At 36.5% G+C, this 18,167-nt stretch overlaps 2 protein-coding genes across 2 annotated transcripts in view; one reads left to right on the top strand and one right to left on the bottom strand.

Annotated features, from left to right (window-relative positions):
- Nucleotides 1-10,067, top strand: part of LOC121998805 — a 32,044-nt gene extending 21,977 nt beyond the window's left edge. Inside the window, exon 4 of the mRNA XM_042553868.1 lies at nucleotides 9,701-10,067. Coding sequence (XP_042409802.1) covers nucleotides 9,701-9,841 — 141 coding nt within the window. The 3' untranslated portion in view covers nucleotides 9,842-10,067. The remainder of the gene's footprint in view (nucleotides 1-9,700) is intronic.
- A 3,563-nt stretch (nucleotides 10,068-13,630) lies between these two features.
- On the bottom strand, nucleotides 13,631-17,640 carry LOC121995514 (disease resistance protein At4g27190-like). The gene is made up of 5 exons (XM_042549238.1): nucleotides 16,204-17,640; nucleotides 16,086-16,157; nucleotides 15,094-15,566; nucleotides 13,816-13,957; nucleotides 13,631-13,636 (listed from the first exon to the last, which is right to left on the bottom strand). The coding sequence occupies exons 1-5, from the start codon at nucleotides 17,638-17,640 to the stop codon at nucleotides 13,631-13,633; spliced, it is 2,130 nt and encodes a 709-aa protein (XP_042405172.1).
- Nucleotides 17,641-18,167: the final 527 nt, after the last annotated feature.

The following is an 18,167-nucleotide window of genomic DNA, read 5'->3' as shown; positions in this document are numbered from 1 at the left end:
ACTCAACTCCAAAGAAATGGTATGCGTTTCCTTCATATGGGAGTAATACAAGTAAGAATCCAATTACTGCACAGGCAAGAAGAAGGAACATTGGCGCTGATTGTTTTTAGAGACAACAGATGGCAAGGCGATCAAGCCATCTTTGCTGCGATGGAAATTGACTTGACACATGGAAGTCAATTGGTTTATGTTATACCTGACACAATGCTTACAATTTCTGATTTTTACAGAAATATACAGGTATCAATACTTGCACGAGGATATGAAAACTGGAAAAATGGAGAAGCTAACTTACTGGTCACACGAGGACTGGTAGGGCGATTATCTAATACACCCAACGTAGGCTTTGCTTATGAGATACAGAATGTAGTTGACTATTTGGCAAGCCATGGTGTAAGGGCTCTTCCAGGAAGAAGTTATAACACCAGAGATGTCTTAGGGCATAACTGGGTTATAAGGCAATCAACTGTCAACCTGCCTATGCAGCCTACAGAAGTTAATACAAGAAACATGCTTGATGGCAGTGTTTCACTACAGTTCAATCAGTATCAAGCAGCAACCTCATCATCTCCACCAAAATTTAATTCAAAAGATGAGGAGATACAGTCAGATGAGGAAGAGTTAACAAGCCATACTATTGCGGTATTTATGGAAGAAGAAAGTTGTCCTCCTGAATTGCTGGTTAAAAGAATATCTTCGCTCGCACAACTCCCTATTAGGCGAACACCAGGAGCTGCGGGGTATGATATTTCTATTACTCATGCACAAGATATACCTGCTCTTAACAGGTCTTTATTATCAACCGGCATTTGTATACAAATTCCACAAAACACCTATGCAAGAATAGCTCCCAGATCAAGCACTGCCTTAAGAGGCATTATTATAATGGGAGGCGTCATCGACTCAGACTATCGAGGAGAGATAAAGATTATGGCCTTTAACACAACAAATGAAGATATATTTCTCAACAGACAAGAGTGCATTGCTCAACTTATTATAGAACACATTGCTACGCCAAATGTACGGGAAGTTGAATTATTGGGTTCAACGGATAGAGGGACATCCGGATTTGGCTCAACAACGAGGAACCAGGTTTGCTCTAGTCACAAAGCTAATCCTGCATGCCTTGGTTGTCATTACTGTTGTAGTGATGAAGATTATGCTGAAGAATATGAAGTAACCTGTTCAAAGGCTGAAGAATATGAAGCAACCCGTTCAAAGGCTCAAAAACAAAAGGAAACTATTTCACCTTTGACAATCAAACCCTTCCCTGAAGAACAGTTACTGGCAATGCAGAAAAAGGCTAGGCAGTATGCGATAGAGCAACACAGATTTTATGAAGAAGAGGCATATATGAATTTACTAGATGGACCTCCATCAATGGAGCTAAGTTTTGCTACTACACGTCGGCACTTAAGAAGTTCAAGGGAATATAGACGACAGTTGCAAGCAGAACTCGATGCCATGCCATCCTCTTCACAAGATTCATCAAATTCAAAACAGTTTTTGTGTAAACACTGTGAACAGTGCTTTAAGCACTAAAACCCTAAAGGCATTAACCCCTGAAAGGACGAAAATGCCCCCTTCCCTCTCCTTAATTCCTCTCATGCCCTAAACTATATCCGGATCAATATGTATTTTTCATTTTTAAAGAGACTTTTCTTTTTGACTCATGAATTAACCATATACGGATGGAGGAAAAAAATAACAAAGAAAAAAGAAATTAATAGAAGGAAAAGAATTATTTGCAAAAAAATGGAAATAGGGAGAAAAAGAAAGAAAAAAAACAAGAGTCATGGGGACTCTGCGACTTGCCATGAGGTCGCGGAGTCGCAAGCTCGCGGTTCCGAGCTTGGTGCCATGTTGGTAGGTGAGCAGAATGATAAATTTTGCCCATATTGGCCGGCACAACTCAAAATCTTATACCTTGATTGCATTATTGACTATGAAAGTTCAACATAAAACTAAGGAAACATCATATATATATAGACCCTTCATTTCATAGCTTGAGATGCCACCAAAGGCATACAATCTAGAAAAAATATTAAGAGAGATCCTTAAGAAACACTTAGTTAACTCAGTTGGTCCCAACATGATTTAGGTACCTAAATTTATTATTTCATCATTTTATATAAGGTTAGAATACACCTATAAATGAGGAAGAGGTTATTGATTCTTTCTTCAAGTGTTTGTCTCACCAATAAATTCCCTAATACAATTCATTATTTACCTACTTTTATTTACTTAGGTGAACATTGATAGAATTTATTGCATAGTTTGAACAATCTAAACATCATGTTCTTAAAAATTATAGAATTCGATACTACTCAACATAGACAATGTCTCCTTTGTTGTTATGTCAATCATGTCGATGAATATTGTTCCATGCCAACACTCGAGAATTCTTGACATGTTAATTTTTTTTTCGCTGTTCTTCATACAAGATAATATCAAAATCGTACCATTCCAAAAAAAAATAAAAGTTGAACCTAAGTATATATATGTCTTGTCTTCTTTTTTTCCTTTTTATCTCCTTCCTACTAGCGCCTCTAATTCGCCATCAATATACATTAGAACGACGTCATGATACCTGAACACTAATGTTTCAGTCAAAAACTAAAACTTAATCTTGCTTGATTTCATGTGTTTGTGTACCATGAATGAATTTCTGGTTAATTGATTTGAGTGCTAAGACAAGATGAATTCATGATAACTTAAAAATTTGACACAAACTTAGCATATGGTTAACACATGCTTAACGTATTCTAAGTATACACCTCATTTTTGTGAAATGTATATTTCTACATGCTTAATTATGTTATAGAAAATCATCAAAATATACTTAGATATCATTTAGTTATATTTTAGAAGCATTTCGTGATATTTGGCATACACTTGGCATCTAGCGATTCAATTTCAAAACTTTTGGCGTTGGTAAAAGTTTAAAATTGATCATATGACTACAATTCACATAGAAGGTATTCTTGATCCTAAATGTTTTTTCACTTGTTTATATAATATTAAATTAATTTTGATTGATGATTGTAGCAAAAGGTCATACGCTAACCACTGGCGTCCCACACGGCTAACGCCACAGCTATATATAGAGAGGTAAATCAGAAAACCGTAGTTGGTCACTACGTATGAGGGCGTTATACATGGTTTTTATCGAGATTCGACCCATGCCATTGCAGTAATGCTACCACATGGTAACCAACTCAGCCATGCCCTGGGGGTATTTTTTTTTATGATTGTACTACGATGAGATGCATGAAATTGACTTAATAATTAAGAATTTTAGCCTTCTCACACTTTGTATTAATTTTCATCCAAACTTGTTTTTTTCATGATTTTGTATTTTTCCTATGTGGAAGACATCAAAATACATGCCCCTATTAGAATTTTCTAAATTTTTTGAAAAATATCTAAATATTGATTGCTAGAGTTCAAAGTGCCAACATTTGTTTTTGTTCAACTTAAATATTCGAAGACCAATGTGTTGCGGATCTCGTGACCGGCTAGAAGGGGGGTTGAATAGCTTGAACACCCCTAGTCGATTACTTTCCTACAATTGTTAGTTTGCGCAAGCGGAAATATAAACACAATGAAAACAATTAAAGAAAGAACACAAATGCTAACACGATCGATGTAAAGTGATTCGAAGATTGCTTGCTCCTACTTCACGACTTATCCTTGAGGTGGACGAATCCTCAATCCTTCTGTGGATTAGTCACCGGCAATCTTCGGCTAGAGCTTTCTCCTTCTCGGTGGAGCAAACCTCTCACAAAGCTCTCTTTCTCTTTACAAGATGAAGACTTAGAATAGGAGGAATAGAGTGGGGACTTGGAAGCTTGGAGGCCAAGACTGGGAGTGTATCAACAAGATCAGTAATCTCCTTTAATGCCCCAAGCTTAACCTCCTTTAATGCCTCAAGCTCTCTATAAATAGAGAGGAAAGAATTGATCACTTATCAACTCATTTCCTATATACCAGTCGACTGGTGCTACCGTTGGAGGTAGCCAACGACTACTTTGCAGAATCCGGGATTCTGCCAACGGTCACAAATGGTTGCTTACCAGTCGACTGGTAAAAGTACCAGTCGATTGGTTACCTGAGCGAACAGAGAGCCTCTGTTCGCTCCCAGTCGACTGAAACTTCCACCAATCGACCGGTCCCGGTTACACACTCACACTCATCCTCTCTGGGGTCGCCCTTTGAAGTCTTCTTCCTCGGCCTTCGTCCCTCAGATGCACCTAAGCTCGCGGCTCCTATCTATGCATCCTTTGCATTGCCTTGAAGTTCACTTCCCTCGGCTCCACTCCGTTGCTCCTTGTCCGGCGATCCTTGGATGTCTTCTACATCACCCTTGACCAACTCAAAGACTCGAGCCCTAGGTTGAGCTTCCCAAGCTTAGCTGCACCAAGTTCATCATGTGTGTTTCACCAAGTCCTGCATGATTCAAACACACATATCAAAGATATATGAAACCTAACTTAAACTTTTTGACACACACATCAAAACCATGATCGTACCGATCAAACATAGGTCAATTGCACGCTTATAAATTATTAGGCAACTAATCCCTTGTAAGCTTCACTAAATTGCCTTTTTTTTTTTTCATATTTAGGTGACTTTTTCGATTAACTTAATTTTTGTAGTTTTACCTTCTCATGTTTCACTTTGTATATTTCCTATGTTTTCTTACAAATGTAATGCTTTACATGATCCTATCTATTTAAAAGGGAAAATACATAATATTTCATTTTTGGGGAGAAAATGCATGTACAGGGGGAGAGCTTCCGTGCATACATAAATTTCATACAATTATCTATTAACTTGATTAATATTTTGATGTATATAACAAAGGGGAGAAAATGTAGATGTCTAAGTTAGAATCTACTTAATGGGAAATAAAGTCATCACCTCAAAGGTAGCTCAACTTAAACATGGTATCCAAGTCAAGGGAGATAGTAAGGGTTGAAGGGGAGGTTTGGTTAGTCTGATTGTCTTCAGCCACGATTATGGGGTTATACTGGCTTTAACTTAAACCAATTACTATACATCAAAAAGTGAGATTGTTGGACAATAGTTCTGTGTGGGATGAGGTACGACCATGGTGTATTGACAATACAATTTAAGTTACTTGGTTAGTTTTAATCTTATGCATGAAATATGTAGAATTATTTATCCAATTTGGAGATTGAGACATCATGCTTGGATGATTGAGTCATAGGGTGGAATTGAACCTAACTTTTGGATAGTCAACTGAACTAAGAGAAACATAGATCTATGTTTAACCAACTTTAGTTGAAGGTGAATTGATCAACTTGGATGATATCCACTAATATATTGTTCTAGAAATTTAGGTTGATTATCTCATGACCGGTTTGCAGAATTGAGCAAGGGTCGAATCCCGGCAAAGCCGAGGATATTGGACAGTCCCTCCCAATAGTATGGGACAGTCGTGGCTACGGCACATTTGTAGTGATTTTTATCCAAATGGGACGCGCAACCAAGGGATATTGGACTTCTGGGCCGCTTGCTGCGAGTGCTTCCTGATTTACTTTGGCAGCCAGTGGAAAACTTCCGTTGGGCCGAGCCAGTCGTCCCAGCTCAACGTTACCTAACCTGATTAATCATCTTTTTTTTTTTTAAATTTAGGTTGGCTAATATTAATATTTGGTCAACTAAATATTTTTAAACTTGAACATTGTCTATTATGATCAAATTATCAATCTTAGTCGACTCAAGTTGGTTGTTGGTAGACTAAAGTGTCTGGAAATAATGATTACGTGTATAAGCCATTTGGTGGATATTTTGACGTGAACACAAGGGGCTTCAAAAGCAAATGGAAGGATTTATTAAGTGTTGTTTGCTTCTAGAATGTATCCAGAATAATTTAGATCAGATTGTATTGTTGTACTAATCTCTAGTGATGGTTGGAGCTTGTTGCAATAACATAGGCCATAGGAAGTGAGCCAGTACTCAAACAGAGGATATCTCTAGTTTGGGGTTTACTTGATCTAAGATGGGTTCTAGATCAAGTGTTGACTCAACTAGGGAGAATCTAGTTGAGGGTGCTTTTCACCTTAGTTCATTCATGTGCGATGGTCTAGCATCATATTGTACGCAATATTGAGGTTTACTCTATTTCATTATATAAATGAGTGATTTAATGGATTTGGGGGTGATGCATTGGACATGGGTCGCGTAGTAAGAGAAGAGTCTCCGAACCAAGTTATATTTTATGTGTTAATATTGTGATTACTCGTCTTTTATATTTTAATGCTTATTTACACTCATAGATTAAGGTGCCGAATCGTGTTGCTAGATATGGGAAGCTTTTATTGTTCTGACACGGGACCGACACTGAAGTGTATCGACAGGCATATGCTGCTATCGCCGACCATACTACATGCAATTCCTAGTGGTTGGTCGCGAACAGAAGGAATCAGCAAGGAGAAGAAGTGGTCAAGGGCTTATGAAAAGGAGAAGAAATAGATTTCCTTCTCATCTTCAGCAGCGAGGAGAAGACAAGCAACGACAGCAGCACAAAGCCTCAAAGGTAATTGGGATTTGAGAGGGGATTGGGAGGCGATCGCTGGATGCAATCATCGGATGCATTGCGATCGCTAGTGTTGCGGAAGGGAATCAAGATCGAGAGGGGTGGAAAGGAAAATAAATTATATTTATTTATTTGAATTGATATGTTGTGCAGCTCACAGTGCACAACTGTGCTTGCACAGCATTTTTTTTTTAAAAAGAATTTAGGGTATAGTATTTAACCTAAACAATTTTTTTAAAACATGGCGTGCATGGTGCGAACAAGGTAAGGTAACATCCCTCGCATATATATATATATGCGCCGTTGTTTTTTTTTTTTCGCTAAAAATGTTTTTTTTAAAAAAAAAAAAAACTTAGGTTTAGTGTTTATGATATGGTATTAAGGGTGTGTAATTTTTTTAGGTTTAAAGTATTTTTTTTTTTTTTTAAAGTTTTCGGTTTACTATTTAGCGTTTGGGGTATAATATTTAGGGTTTGTATTTTTTTAGTCAAATCTTAAAAAAAAAAGAAAAAGAAAACTTCAGCATATCATGCTGCCGCGAGCAGCATATCAGCATTATATATATATAAAATAAAACATGATATTCTGTTATATATAGCTATTATATATATATACTGTTATAATACATCTAAAGTGTTATAAATTGATATAAACTGTTATAGCACATATAACAATATATTAGATATAATAGTTATAAACATAATATATTATTAATAATAGTTATAAGATATTAAGAATTATTTTAAACTTTTTAATATTTTTAAAATTAATAATTTTAGATTTAGTTTTGAATTTTGAGAATGATTCATTTTTTAAAAATTAATTAATTAAAAAATTACTTTTATATCTTTTAAATATTTTTAAAAATTAATTATATATTTTAATAATTAAAAATATTTTTTAATTTTATATTTTTCTATAGCAGTTGCAAAAATTCAATAGGCATCAAACATCTTATGAGGAAATATTGAAATCAATAGTTGAACACTTGAAATATAACATCAATAGTGTGCATATATAACAATCAAATTTTAATAAAATTTATTTTTAATAAATATACACTTGCGATCGGGGAAGCTCCAGGAAGGGTGTGCTGTGCTCCGGACTTCCAGATTGCTCGTAATAATTTGTTTGTATTTTTTGTTTACAAGTTGCGTTTATTTTTTATATCTTATTTATGTTTGTATTCTAAACTGTAAGACAGGTTTCTCTCCTCCGGAAAGTTCCGTGAAAAAAAACTACTAGTGGACAAGCGCTTCCTGTGATTAGGCCTTGGATGTACTGACATGAGGGTTGGGAACCAAGTAAATCCCCCCCCCCCCCCCCCCTACTTCGACACCAATCCTATAATTGGTACTCCAACACAAATTGAAATTTTAAACCATGTTTAGACTTTGATATCGATTACAAAGCACAAATTGTATTTAGTAAGTTGCTTACTTTTGCTCCCTCTAGCTGGACCACATCAATCCTGACAACATTTGAACCACATATTCATCTTCTGTTTTTTAGTTGGCATTATGTATTCCGCTTACGCTAACTAATCCTGAGGTGACTGACTCGACCCTTGGAAGTTTCCCACCTGTTACTAAGGTAAATCAGGAAGCGCTCGCAGCGTGAGGATCAACTCAGCATTCTTAGGTCAATTGTCCATTAAGAAAATTTCATTCGTTAATTCGTTGAAGTTGGAACTCAATCCTTGAAGGCCTGGAAAACTGAAAAGGCGTTCTGCCGTTGCATTGGGGGCTCCATCTTCCTTTATTGATAAGCCATCAATTGGTTGCCATAGTTTTCTCCTACAATCAAATTGTTTCGTGTTGTTTACCTTTAAATGCAAGTATGCAACTGAGAGGGAGGCTCGCATTACATGCTTTTGTCCAGGGGCCATGAGTCCCTCTCTCATCACCAAGCAATTTCCCTCACTGAGCCATCATTAACCAACTTCTCTCTCATGTGATGAAAGCATTCATCAACGCACATGATTGCTGCTACGCCAATATAAGCTGGAAAGCTTGAGCACTTAAAGAAGCTGAGGAAAGATCTTAATTTTTTTTGGTGAGACCCTTGTGTTAACTTTCATTATTTAGAGAACTAGGTAGGTAAGTCACCATGAAATTTGGAGATGCTCACTTTTTGGAGTCCAATACTTGTGCATTAAATCATGCTGCCTCCAAAGTAAGAATATACTAGTTAAAATCAATGGAGGTTTCAAGAAAACAGACATTCATCAACTAGAATTTTTATTATCACCTACCTTATGTGCTCTACCTTAATGATGAATAATAATCTGAGCTTCTGACTTCTATCTTTATTAATCAAGTTCAAATTTTAGAGTTTGGGTTTAGGCTCATTTAATCAAACAATGTAAATACTTCGGGCCTGAATAATATAGTTTCTAAAAAAGTAAATTCAAATATCATTGTCAATGATGGAATTGGTTGCAAACTGTATATACAAGCTATTACATTGAGGATAAGTTGGTGGAAACATTTTGTAAGAGTAAGACTCATGTCTATGGTTAAGGCACACTTCATCAACAGGTGGCACCAACAACTCTGCTGGCATGTACATGAAAATTTGCAAAGGGGAACTGCTGATGTTGTCATTTCTTGAGTCAGATTAGTGGGATTATTATTATTATTATTTGTGGTTGGGCACGACTAATTTGTTGGTGCTAGTCAACTCTTACTGTTGGATTTCAAGTCCGATAGATATAACACCTCGGGCTTGAGGAAATTCGTAAGTATTTTGGATTAGTACTCGTGCTTTTGGTATAAAATGACTGCATCATTTGTTACCTTTAATCAGCCCTTTCAATTGTTGTTGTTATCTGTACTCGTGTAAAATATTTCCTGTAGATTCGTTCAGGTTGACTGACCATTTTTGTGTATATTAATCTACAATTTAAAGTTGTCTGCTTGAGTTTTGCAACATATGCATCAGCACCTTTGTTTAGGAAAGAAGTGAAATGACAGGGAGTAAACTGAAAAACCGGGATAGCATATTTTGCAGGCCTCTCATCATTTTCCATCTTTGTTAAGAAGATCACAAATGTAGTTCTCAGGGAAGATAACTGAAAAAATGGTTTCTTGTGTATTCAAGATTCATGTTTAAAATGGTTACTTATCCATGCAGGAGATTTTAGAAGCTAGAGAGAAAGAGAAAGCAAAGCAACATATCTGGACTTACCGGACGGTGGAGGAAGCGTCAGTGAACTGGTGGATGATGTATGGTCACATGTTCAAGCTTCCTCCAAAGTCTAAAACTGATTCATAATTGCCATTTGACCACATTAAGTTTTTCGTAGTCACCTCAGAGGCAATAGATATCTCAAGAAATTTGAGTATTCATCCCAAAGTGAACAATTGTTTAATGGTGACAGTTTATTATAGAGTTTCCATATAATTTACCATTAGATTTGGATATTGTAACCTAATTGGCACTTTATTTTTCCTGAATCTTGGTTTCATATATATTCTTTTTGTTATCTTCTTTAGAATAATTGCTGGCATAAAAAATATTGTAAAAAATGCTCGAATGTGATCGCCCCTTTTATTTTATGCAATAAACTAGTCAAATTCTTACTCGCGGGGAAATATAATTCAATAATTTTTTAATGATCAAAAGAAAGTGATAGTGCTAATAGAATAAAAATGTTTTTATTTCTTTAACATTTAAACTTACGTTTGCATTTATTACTCTGTTTAACATTAAGGTATCGTAAATGAAGAGTACCTTAGTTCTATTTTACAACTTCACAATCTATATTAAAGATTAAAAGATGACTCATTTCGTTGTAAACGTTAATGAGAATTATATAATTATAAAATAAAAAATGTTTACTTGATTGCATTTTATGTATTCAATTATATTAAAATTTTAGGTGCAAAGCATATTTATTTCAGAATGGTTCAAAGCGCATCTTTTTCTCATTTTAGCCCTTTTGCTAAATTTGATTTTTTTTTCTCAACCATATACATGCAACTTCTCATTTTTTTTGTTCTCTTTTTTGTAATAACTTATGGTGTTGATTTAAAATCAATACTATAACTTAATTACATTAACACCATTAATGATGTTTTGCACTATCATGAGCCTGGTCCAATTCAGATCAGGCTCAACGTGGCCCTGATTTCTCTAAGATCAGGATCACATTCTAATTGAAAGTTAACATAATATTATGACACCTCCGGAGAGGTCTAAATAAGTAATGCATGATATTATTAGACTCTTTGCAGTCTTATAAACTCACAGGACTTAAAATGAATCTAATTGGATATGTTTAGATCTATCAGTGGGTTTGATCAAAACCTATTCATTGTGGTAAAAGGTGAATACGCTCCCTCCCAACGCCCTTGCCAACCCGTCCTAGGGCCAACACGGAGGAGGTAAATCACAAGCGACTACTAGCTTTTGAAATAGTAACTAGCACATAAGGGAGACATTTTATCTCGACTTTATCGAGATTTGAACCCCAGACCTCATTGTGATAACACCTCATGAGCTAGCCACTAGACCGTCCCGAGGGGACCGAAACCTATTGATGAACCTAGACAAGCTCGATTAAATCCATTTTAAGTCTTATGGTATTTTGATGCTGTAAGAAGTCCAACAGTACCATCTATTGTTTATTCGACTTCTCCAGATGGGGTACAATGTTATGCAAAAAGTTAACTAGAATGTGATCCTAATATTCGGAAAATTAGGCCAACGTTGGGCCTAATCTGAATCAAATCAAGCCAGTGGTAGTGTTGATTCAGATCCTCCGAGTCTCGTCTGATTTAATCAATTTTAGATCCTATGGATTTCTGATGTTGCAAGGAGTCCAACGATACCCTCCATTACTTATTTTGACTTCTCTAGTGGTATTAAAATATTATCTGAAGAATCAACCCAATGTGGGCATGATATGGAACTATGTCAGGCCCAACTGAATTCGTTGATTGCTTCGTACTCATTTATATACTGGAACAACTCCAGTTCATCATAAGATCACTTAAGGAAAGGTTGGTACAAATTTTGAAAGTTTGCTTCTACACGAAATTCGAAACCAAATAAGGGAAAGGGAAGATGTAGGGGTCAAGTGTAAACTAAGATGATACGAAAAGCAAAACCAATTTCTCTTAAATGAACTCCAACAACTTTCTAACGGGGATAGATGAGATCGATCGAGTGACTGGTTGGTTTCAGTTGGAGATGGAATGAACATATTTATGGATTGAAGGACCTCAGGTTTCACACGCTTCTTTTACCTAATAGGGTCTGATATGGAACCATATTAAGTCTACATTGGGTTGCTTTTTTAGATACTATTTTAACATATCTGGAGAAGTCGAAATAAACAATGGAGGATATCATTGGGCTCATTGTAACCTTATAAATCTACAAGATCTGAAATGAGTCCAATCGAACCTATCTAGGTCCATAAGTTGATTTTGATCAAAATCCACTGATCGATCTAGAGACATCGATCAGATTGCAACCATTTTAGGTTTCATGAATTTTTGAGACTACAATGAGTCCACTGATGTCATCCATTGATTATTTTGATTTCTCCAAAAGTGTTAAAATGTTATCGAAAATCTTCGAAGGTGTTAAAATGCTATCGAAAAAATCAACTAAGCCCTAAACGCGGTGGCCTAATATGATTTGCATATTAGACACATGTTATACATGCATGCATGCAAAAAGAAATGAAAGAGAAGAGAGGTTGCACTTATAGGAGATAAGAGATAACAAAGAGGAGAGAAAAATTGCATAGAAAAGAGAAATAGAACAAAGCAGATTTATTAGGAGGGGTAAAACAGGAAGAGCATATAATTAAATGCGTCCTTTGGTAAATACCAAAGTAGTATGCATTTTTTAGTTAATTTGAAAATCTATACACGCCCTTTATAAATTGCCGCTTTCACAGCTCTCTATATAAATGTGCTAGCCTATGATGGTAGAATGCATGATCATTATTTTATGTATTTCTCTCATTTGGAAGTAGGACATATTTATGCAGGCTAGGTTCCAAAATTGTTAATGTTTGATCCCATGATTGTTGTGATCAACCAAATTAGGTTAGGTCCTATTTAGTTTTAATCCCTGTGTCTAAATGTACAGGAGCTTAAAAACACAGGAAGTCGAACGGAAGACGCAGCTAGCGAGAAGGACAGCACGGGAAGGGAGCAGACGGGCTCAGTGCGTCCGAAGGACGAAAGAGCTGCGGAAGAGTACACCGATGGATGAGAAGGACATACGTGACGTTCGAGGGATGAGAAACCGAGGCGGAAGCCTGCTCGAGGAGAAGGTCGGAAATTGGGTTCGGGTGAGCTCTATTTCGGTGGGTCCCAATCGCCCAGGTGAGCGGAGCAGCAGGAGAGTAAAAGGTGTCAATTAAACCTGCTGGAGGCGCCCTCAACAAAGGTTGAAGGCGCCTCCAAGGCAAGCGCCTGCACCTTCGCCCAAAGCAAGCGGAGGGCACCCTCAGCCAGTCAAAACTGACTCTTTGCGGGTGGATAAAGTAACTTTATCCACCCACCTTGCTGGAGGCGCCCTCCATGCGCTTGGGAGACACTCTCAAGCTAGAGATAGAATTTCCAAGAATTATAAAAAGGCCCATGTAGCTAGGAAATATGAAATCAACTCTTGTACTAACCTCCTAGCAACTACTTAAACTTTCGCTGTGTAAAAGGCTCCTCCGTCTTCAGAGAAGGAGATTCTGACTGAACTTTTTCAACCACATTGGATTAACAACTACCTAAGTTGTAACCAAATCAATCCCTGAGTCGTTTCTTATTTATTTCTGCCATTTCTATTTTGTTATTATAGTTGCATTTTAAATAATAGTTGAAAGTGCGAGGTGAGTATTATTTTTCTTTTCGGGCAATTCATCCCTTCCTTCTTACCGGCCAACAGTTAAGGTTTATATTCTCTGTTGATTTGATTGTCTAAATGATGGACTAACTCTGATGCACGGTGTTCTGTCAGCTAGTTAGGCCACACCTTGAAGATGATATCAGGAATCATTCAACTATGAATCACTTATTACCTAGATATGTAGGGTACAGGTTCAGTAAACTACACCTAACATGAAAAGAAAATGTGAACATGATTGGTAGAATTAAAGAAATGCATCCTTTGCCCAGTCTGAACTAAGAATTCATTCACTGTGCTCTTATAATTCAGATAGTTGGACTAGTTATAGTGCGATAATTATCTCACCCTGTTCTGTCAGATAATTTACACGAAACTATTTAATTTACTCTATGGTTAATATATTCAGCTTTTAACAACTTTATGGCTGGAAAAACTGATAGAACTGTCAGATAAAATACTCCATTGTCAACCTCTTTGTCTATCATTGCGTGCACGTTCTGAACAGCTTTAAGAACATCACTTTCATTCCTGAATTTATCAACAACAAAGCATCAAATTGATTAGGAAAATGTCCAACTACTTAAAATTTTGATTATGGGATTGATGGGTGAAAAATCACGTCTGGTCTAACAAGATACTAGTATGGATGACAGTGAACAGCAATTTTCTAGGAATACAATTTGTGGTGACTAGCATTAGCATTGAACAAGAATTGAAACGTGAATTAGTTAAAGACAAACTGACAGAAGTCACAGGTATCTCATAAATGTCAAATCCGGAAGGCATTACAACACCATGTGCAGAGTAAGAAAACACTGCTCAGACGAAAATTTATTCTCCTAGTAGGAATACTACAAGTATCAAATGAAAGATCGTTTCTTTGCTGAATGCATATAAATCAAACTTCACATGGCTGGTTCCTACTGACCAAACACAACTAGTACCCTTCCAAAGTATAAACCCTAGATCGGAAGCATCCTAATTCCTAATCGTAAACCCTAAATTAATTATTGAATTACAATTTATTATTCGATTTGAATTGTATATTTTTTATCTTATTTTTAAAAATAATTAATTGAATTATATTATTTTCCATATTGGGGGTTTCTAAATCAATGAAGAGAAGTATAAGCCTAATTAATTAGGTTAACAAACAATATGACCAACTAATTAAGTGGAATAATAAACTAAACACCTAAACCTCTCTTATGTGCATCAATCAATGCAAATCTATATATAACAATTTGTTGGAAGCCTATTTTGATCAATGTAAAAGCATGCTAACGTGTCCCTATGACCCTATCCACATCGCAATCTTATATAGCATAATAAAAGTCTGTTTTGATCCATGCAAAAGTCTATTTTGAAGAGTGAAATGGAAGGTGGTGGAGTAGAGTTTATATAGAGATATAAATGGTTGCTTAATCTCTTGTAAGAGCGTTGGCGGAATCTTCACACCTCACAAAAAGAATCCTTCAAACTTGGAGCCTACTCGACTTCATTGATGGATTGACTGCATCAAATTACAGACGATATCAGTTTGATGGTCAAAACTAGATCTTGATACTGAATAGTCTTTTGTTTCAGGTTCTGTAGTATGTATTGAAATGGCTAAAATGATTAGTAGAATGTTTCAAGTAAAACAATGACTCGAAGGCTCTTACATGATGTCAAAGCGTGACTTTGTCGTATTGTCTTTCCATTTCAATGTTTTGAACCAGATAACATCATTGAGGCTTGCAACATGCAACTTCTTCAGCTTCTGTGCGCTCTCACGTCCAATGGGCAGTCTTGCTAGGTTCGAACAGTCACTCAAGTGGATGTACTCCAATGATGGCCAATCCAAGGTTTTTGCTGGTTCTCCTATGAAGAAACAACCTAGCCTGGGTAATTTAATGAGCAGCAGTTGCTGGAGCATGGGGAAAGCCCCCTTCTTCAAATCACAGACTTCTTTGTCAGTGATAATAGTCTCAATGGAGCCGTTATTTTTCATCTCCAGCTTTTCTAGGCTTTGAAACTCATTTGCAATGCTCGGCAAGAAAACATGTTTAAGGCATGGGCATCCCATTATCTTTAGTTGCTTCAGTTTCTTAAAAGTATCAGATGGTAGTAATCGTGAATGAATTGTGTCCAATGTCTGCGAGAAAATAAAAACAGACTAATTATCAAAAAAAAGATGTGGACCTTTTGTGACCAAAAAGGTGAATACGTTCGCCTCCAGCGCCCCCGTCAATCCGTCCCAGGGCCAACACGGATGAGGTAAATCACGGACGGCTACTAGCCGAACTACTAGCTTTTGGAATAGTGACTAGCACATAAGGGAGACATTTTATCTCGACTTTGCCGAGATTTGAACCCCATATCTCATTGTAGCAACACCTCATGCGCTGACCTTTTGCTTGGATTGGACAAGGAGAGAGATGAAATATTGAAATCAGATTCGATTTCATTCGAATTTCGTAGTATAACAGAACTATAATAAATATTTCATCTAAGTTGAATAATCGAGGAATGTATCGTAGATTTTGATAATTCGAGAAATTTTTATTTTGTTATGATCCAAAGAAGAAACAAAAAGCAAAAAAAAAATAATTTTTATATAAAAAAATGGATTAGACTAAGGGAACAGATCCGATAACTTTTTACAATGAACTACTTCCAAAGTTGTGAGCTTATGCAAGCTTCCAGGAGGAACAACTCCAGTGCAGAAGCTGATTACATCTGAATTCTGAAATCGTCGAATCAACTCTGGCCAAGTATTTCAAAGTCGCAACCTCAATGAAAAGTGCTTCAGTCACATTGCAGCCTCTAAAGTAAAGTTCTTCGAGTCTAGTTAACTTTGGTATCAAATTTCTGGGTATCGGCAGTGATGTGCAATAAGACAAATCCAAAAGCTTTAGCTTAACTAGAGCAACTATATTTTCCGGTAATGCACTTATCTGTATGCATTCCCGCAAAGAAAGTATTATGAGTGTCTTTAGTTCCCCTACCACATTTATATCATTCAGCCATTTACATCTGTCCAAACGGAGAGTTCCTAGTTTTTTTAAGCATGCCGACGACAAAGGCAAACAAGTAATGTATGTATCACTTAAATCAAGAACATTTAGTGTGACCATGTTTTCAAAGAAATTGGTTGGCAAACTGGTAATTGGATTCATATTCAGCAACAACAGAACTAGTTTAGAGCAATTTGGATTTTCAGGAATTTCTTGCAAGTCATTGTTCATAAGTGAAATTCTGTCCCAAGCTGCAAAGTTCTCACGCTCTCGCCAATATCTCAGGTGAAGTCCAGCTTTAACAAGGAAATGGTTGTCGTACTTGGAGCCAATGTACACAGCAACATCTCGCACCACACCATGAAGCCTCACACACCTGGGTTTCTTACTATCAAGCAGTAAACATGAAAGTTTCAGTGTCTCGAGCAAAAAATGCACTCTGCCACGTGCCTCCTCTAAAGTCGAGATATTACTCAATAAATTCTCTCCCACTGCGTATCGAGTTACTTCTTCCTCACTGATATCATAGTCCTTGTGGAACAAACAGCAGTAGAGAAACAGCTGTTTTAGTTCAGAACTCTTCAGATTTTGATAACTTAGTTCTAGTGATTTATACAATTTTTCCTCCACATTTCCAATGTTTGAAGGAACAGATTGCTTGAGTTGGGACAAGGCTTCTTCCCAATATCTTGAGTCTTTGTAAGATCGTAATGCCCTTCCCACTACAACAATTGCCAGCGGCAAACCACAACATTCTTGTGCTACCTTTCTTGCAACCACTTCTATGTCATCAGACTCAAGAACTTGTCCTGCCCTCATCCTGAAAAGTTGCCATGAATCTTCTTCAGACAAGGTGGCAACTTCCACTGAGACATCAGTTTCCATTAGATTGCATAGTTCAGCTGAGCGAGAGGTAAGTATGACTTTACAACCATTGTGTTCTTGGTATGGAATCCCAACTTCCTTAACTAGTTCCAGTTGTGCCCAAACATCATCCAACATTATCAAAACTTTCTTCTCCTGCTTCAACCTAGTGACCAACATCTTATTTGACGATTCACTCATGCCCAGCGCATCAGCCACGTCGCGTTGGATCTGAGCTATGTTTGGATTCTGTGACACAACCACATCTATTACTAGATCAAACATTTCTGCTTCCTTAACCTTTCTTCTTATTTCTTCCAACAATGCAGTCTTTCCTACTCCACCCATGCCATATATTCCAATCAGATTCACATTATCATCATTCAGTGCGTCAATAACCTTTTGTATTGCCTCTTTGGTGGCACTAAAGCTCACAAAGTCTCCGGTCAATGGATAATTAAGAGTTGATGTATCAAGAGTATGAGAAAAAGTTTGGAAGTTCTTTCCATGCAGTAGTTCTTACGCTTTGGCATTAAACTAGATTACTTAACCTGATCACTATAAATTTGGTATTTAACGCTCAGACTTATGTTGATGCACTGGTATAAGCATCTTAAGTTCTGATAATTTGCCTATGCATCTCACCCCTTTCTAAGTTTGACAATACATAAGCAAGGTAGCCCTAATATGTTGGCGAGATGCTCAAATCTTAAATCTATAGGAACACGCTTTCTATGGATTTGATCTAGACTAAGGCTAAAATTGATTTTAAAAATTCTAAAATTAAGAGAATTTTGAGAAAACTTGTAATAAAATAAATTTTACCATAGAATTTGCAAATTATTTAAAATTCTAAAATTAAGGGAATTTTGAGA

This window comes from Zingiber officinale, chromosome 6A (genome assembly GCF_018446385.1).
Source record: "Zingiber officinale cultivar Zhangliang chromosome 6A, Zo_v1.1, whole genome shotgun sequence".
NCBI lineage: Eukaryota > Viridiplantae > Streptophyta > Magnoliopsida > Zingiberales > Zingiberaceae > Zingiber > Zingiber officinale.
This window is presented reverse-complemented; position numbering and strand designations above follow the sequence as displayed.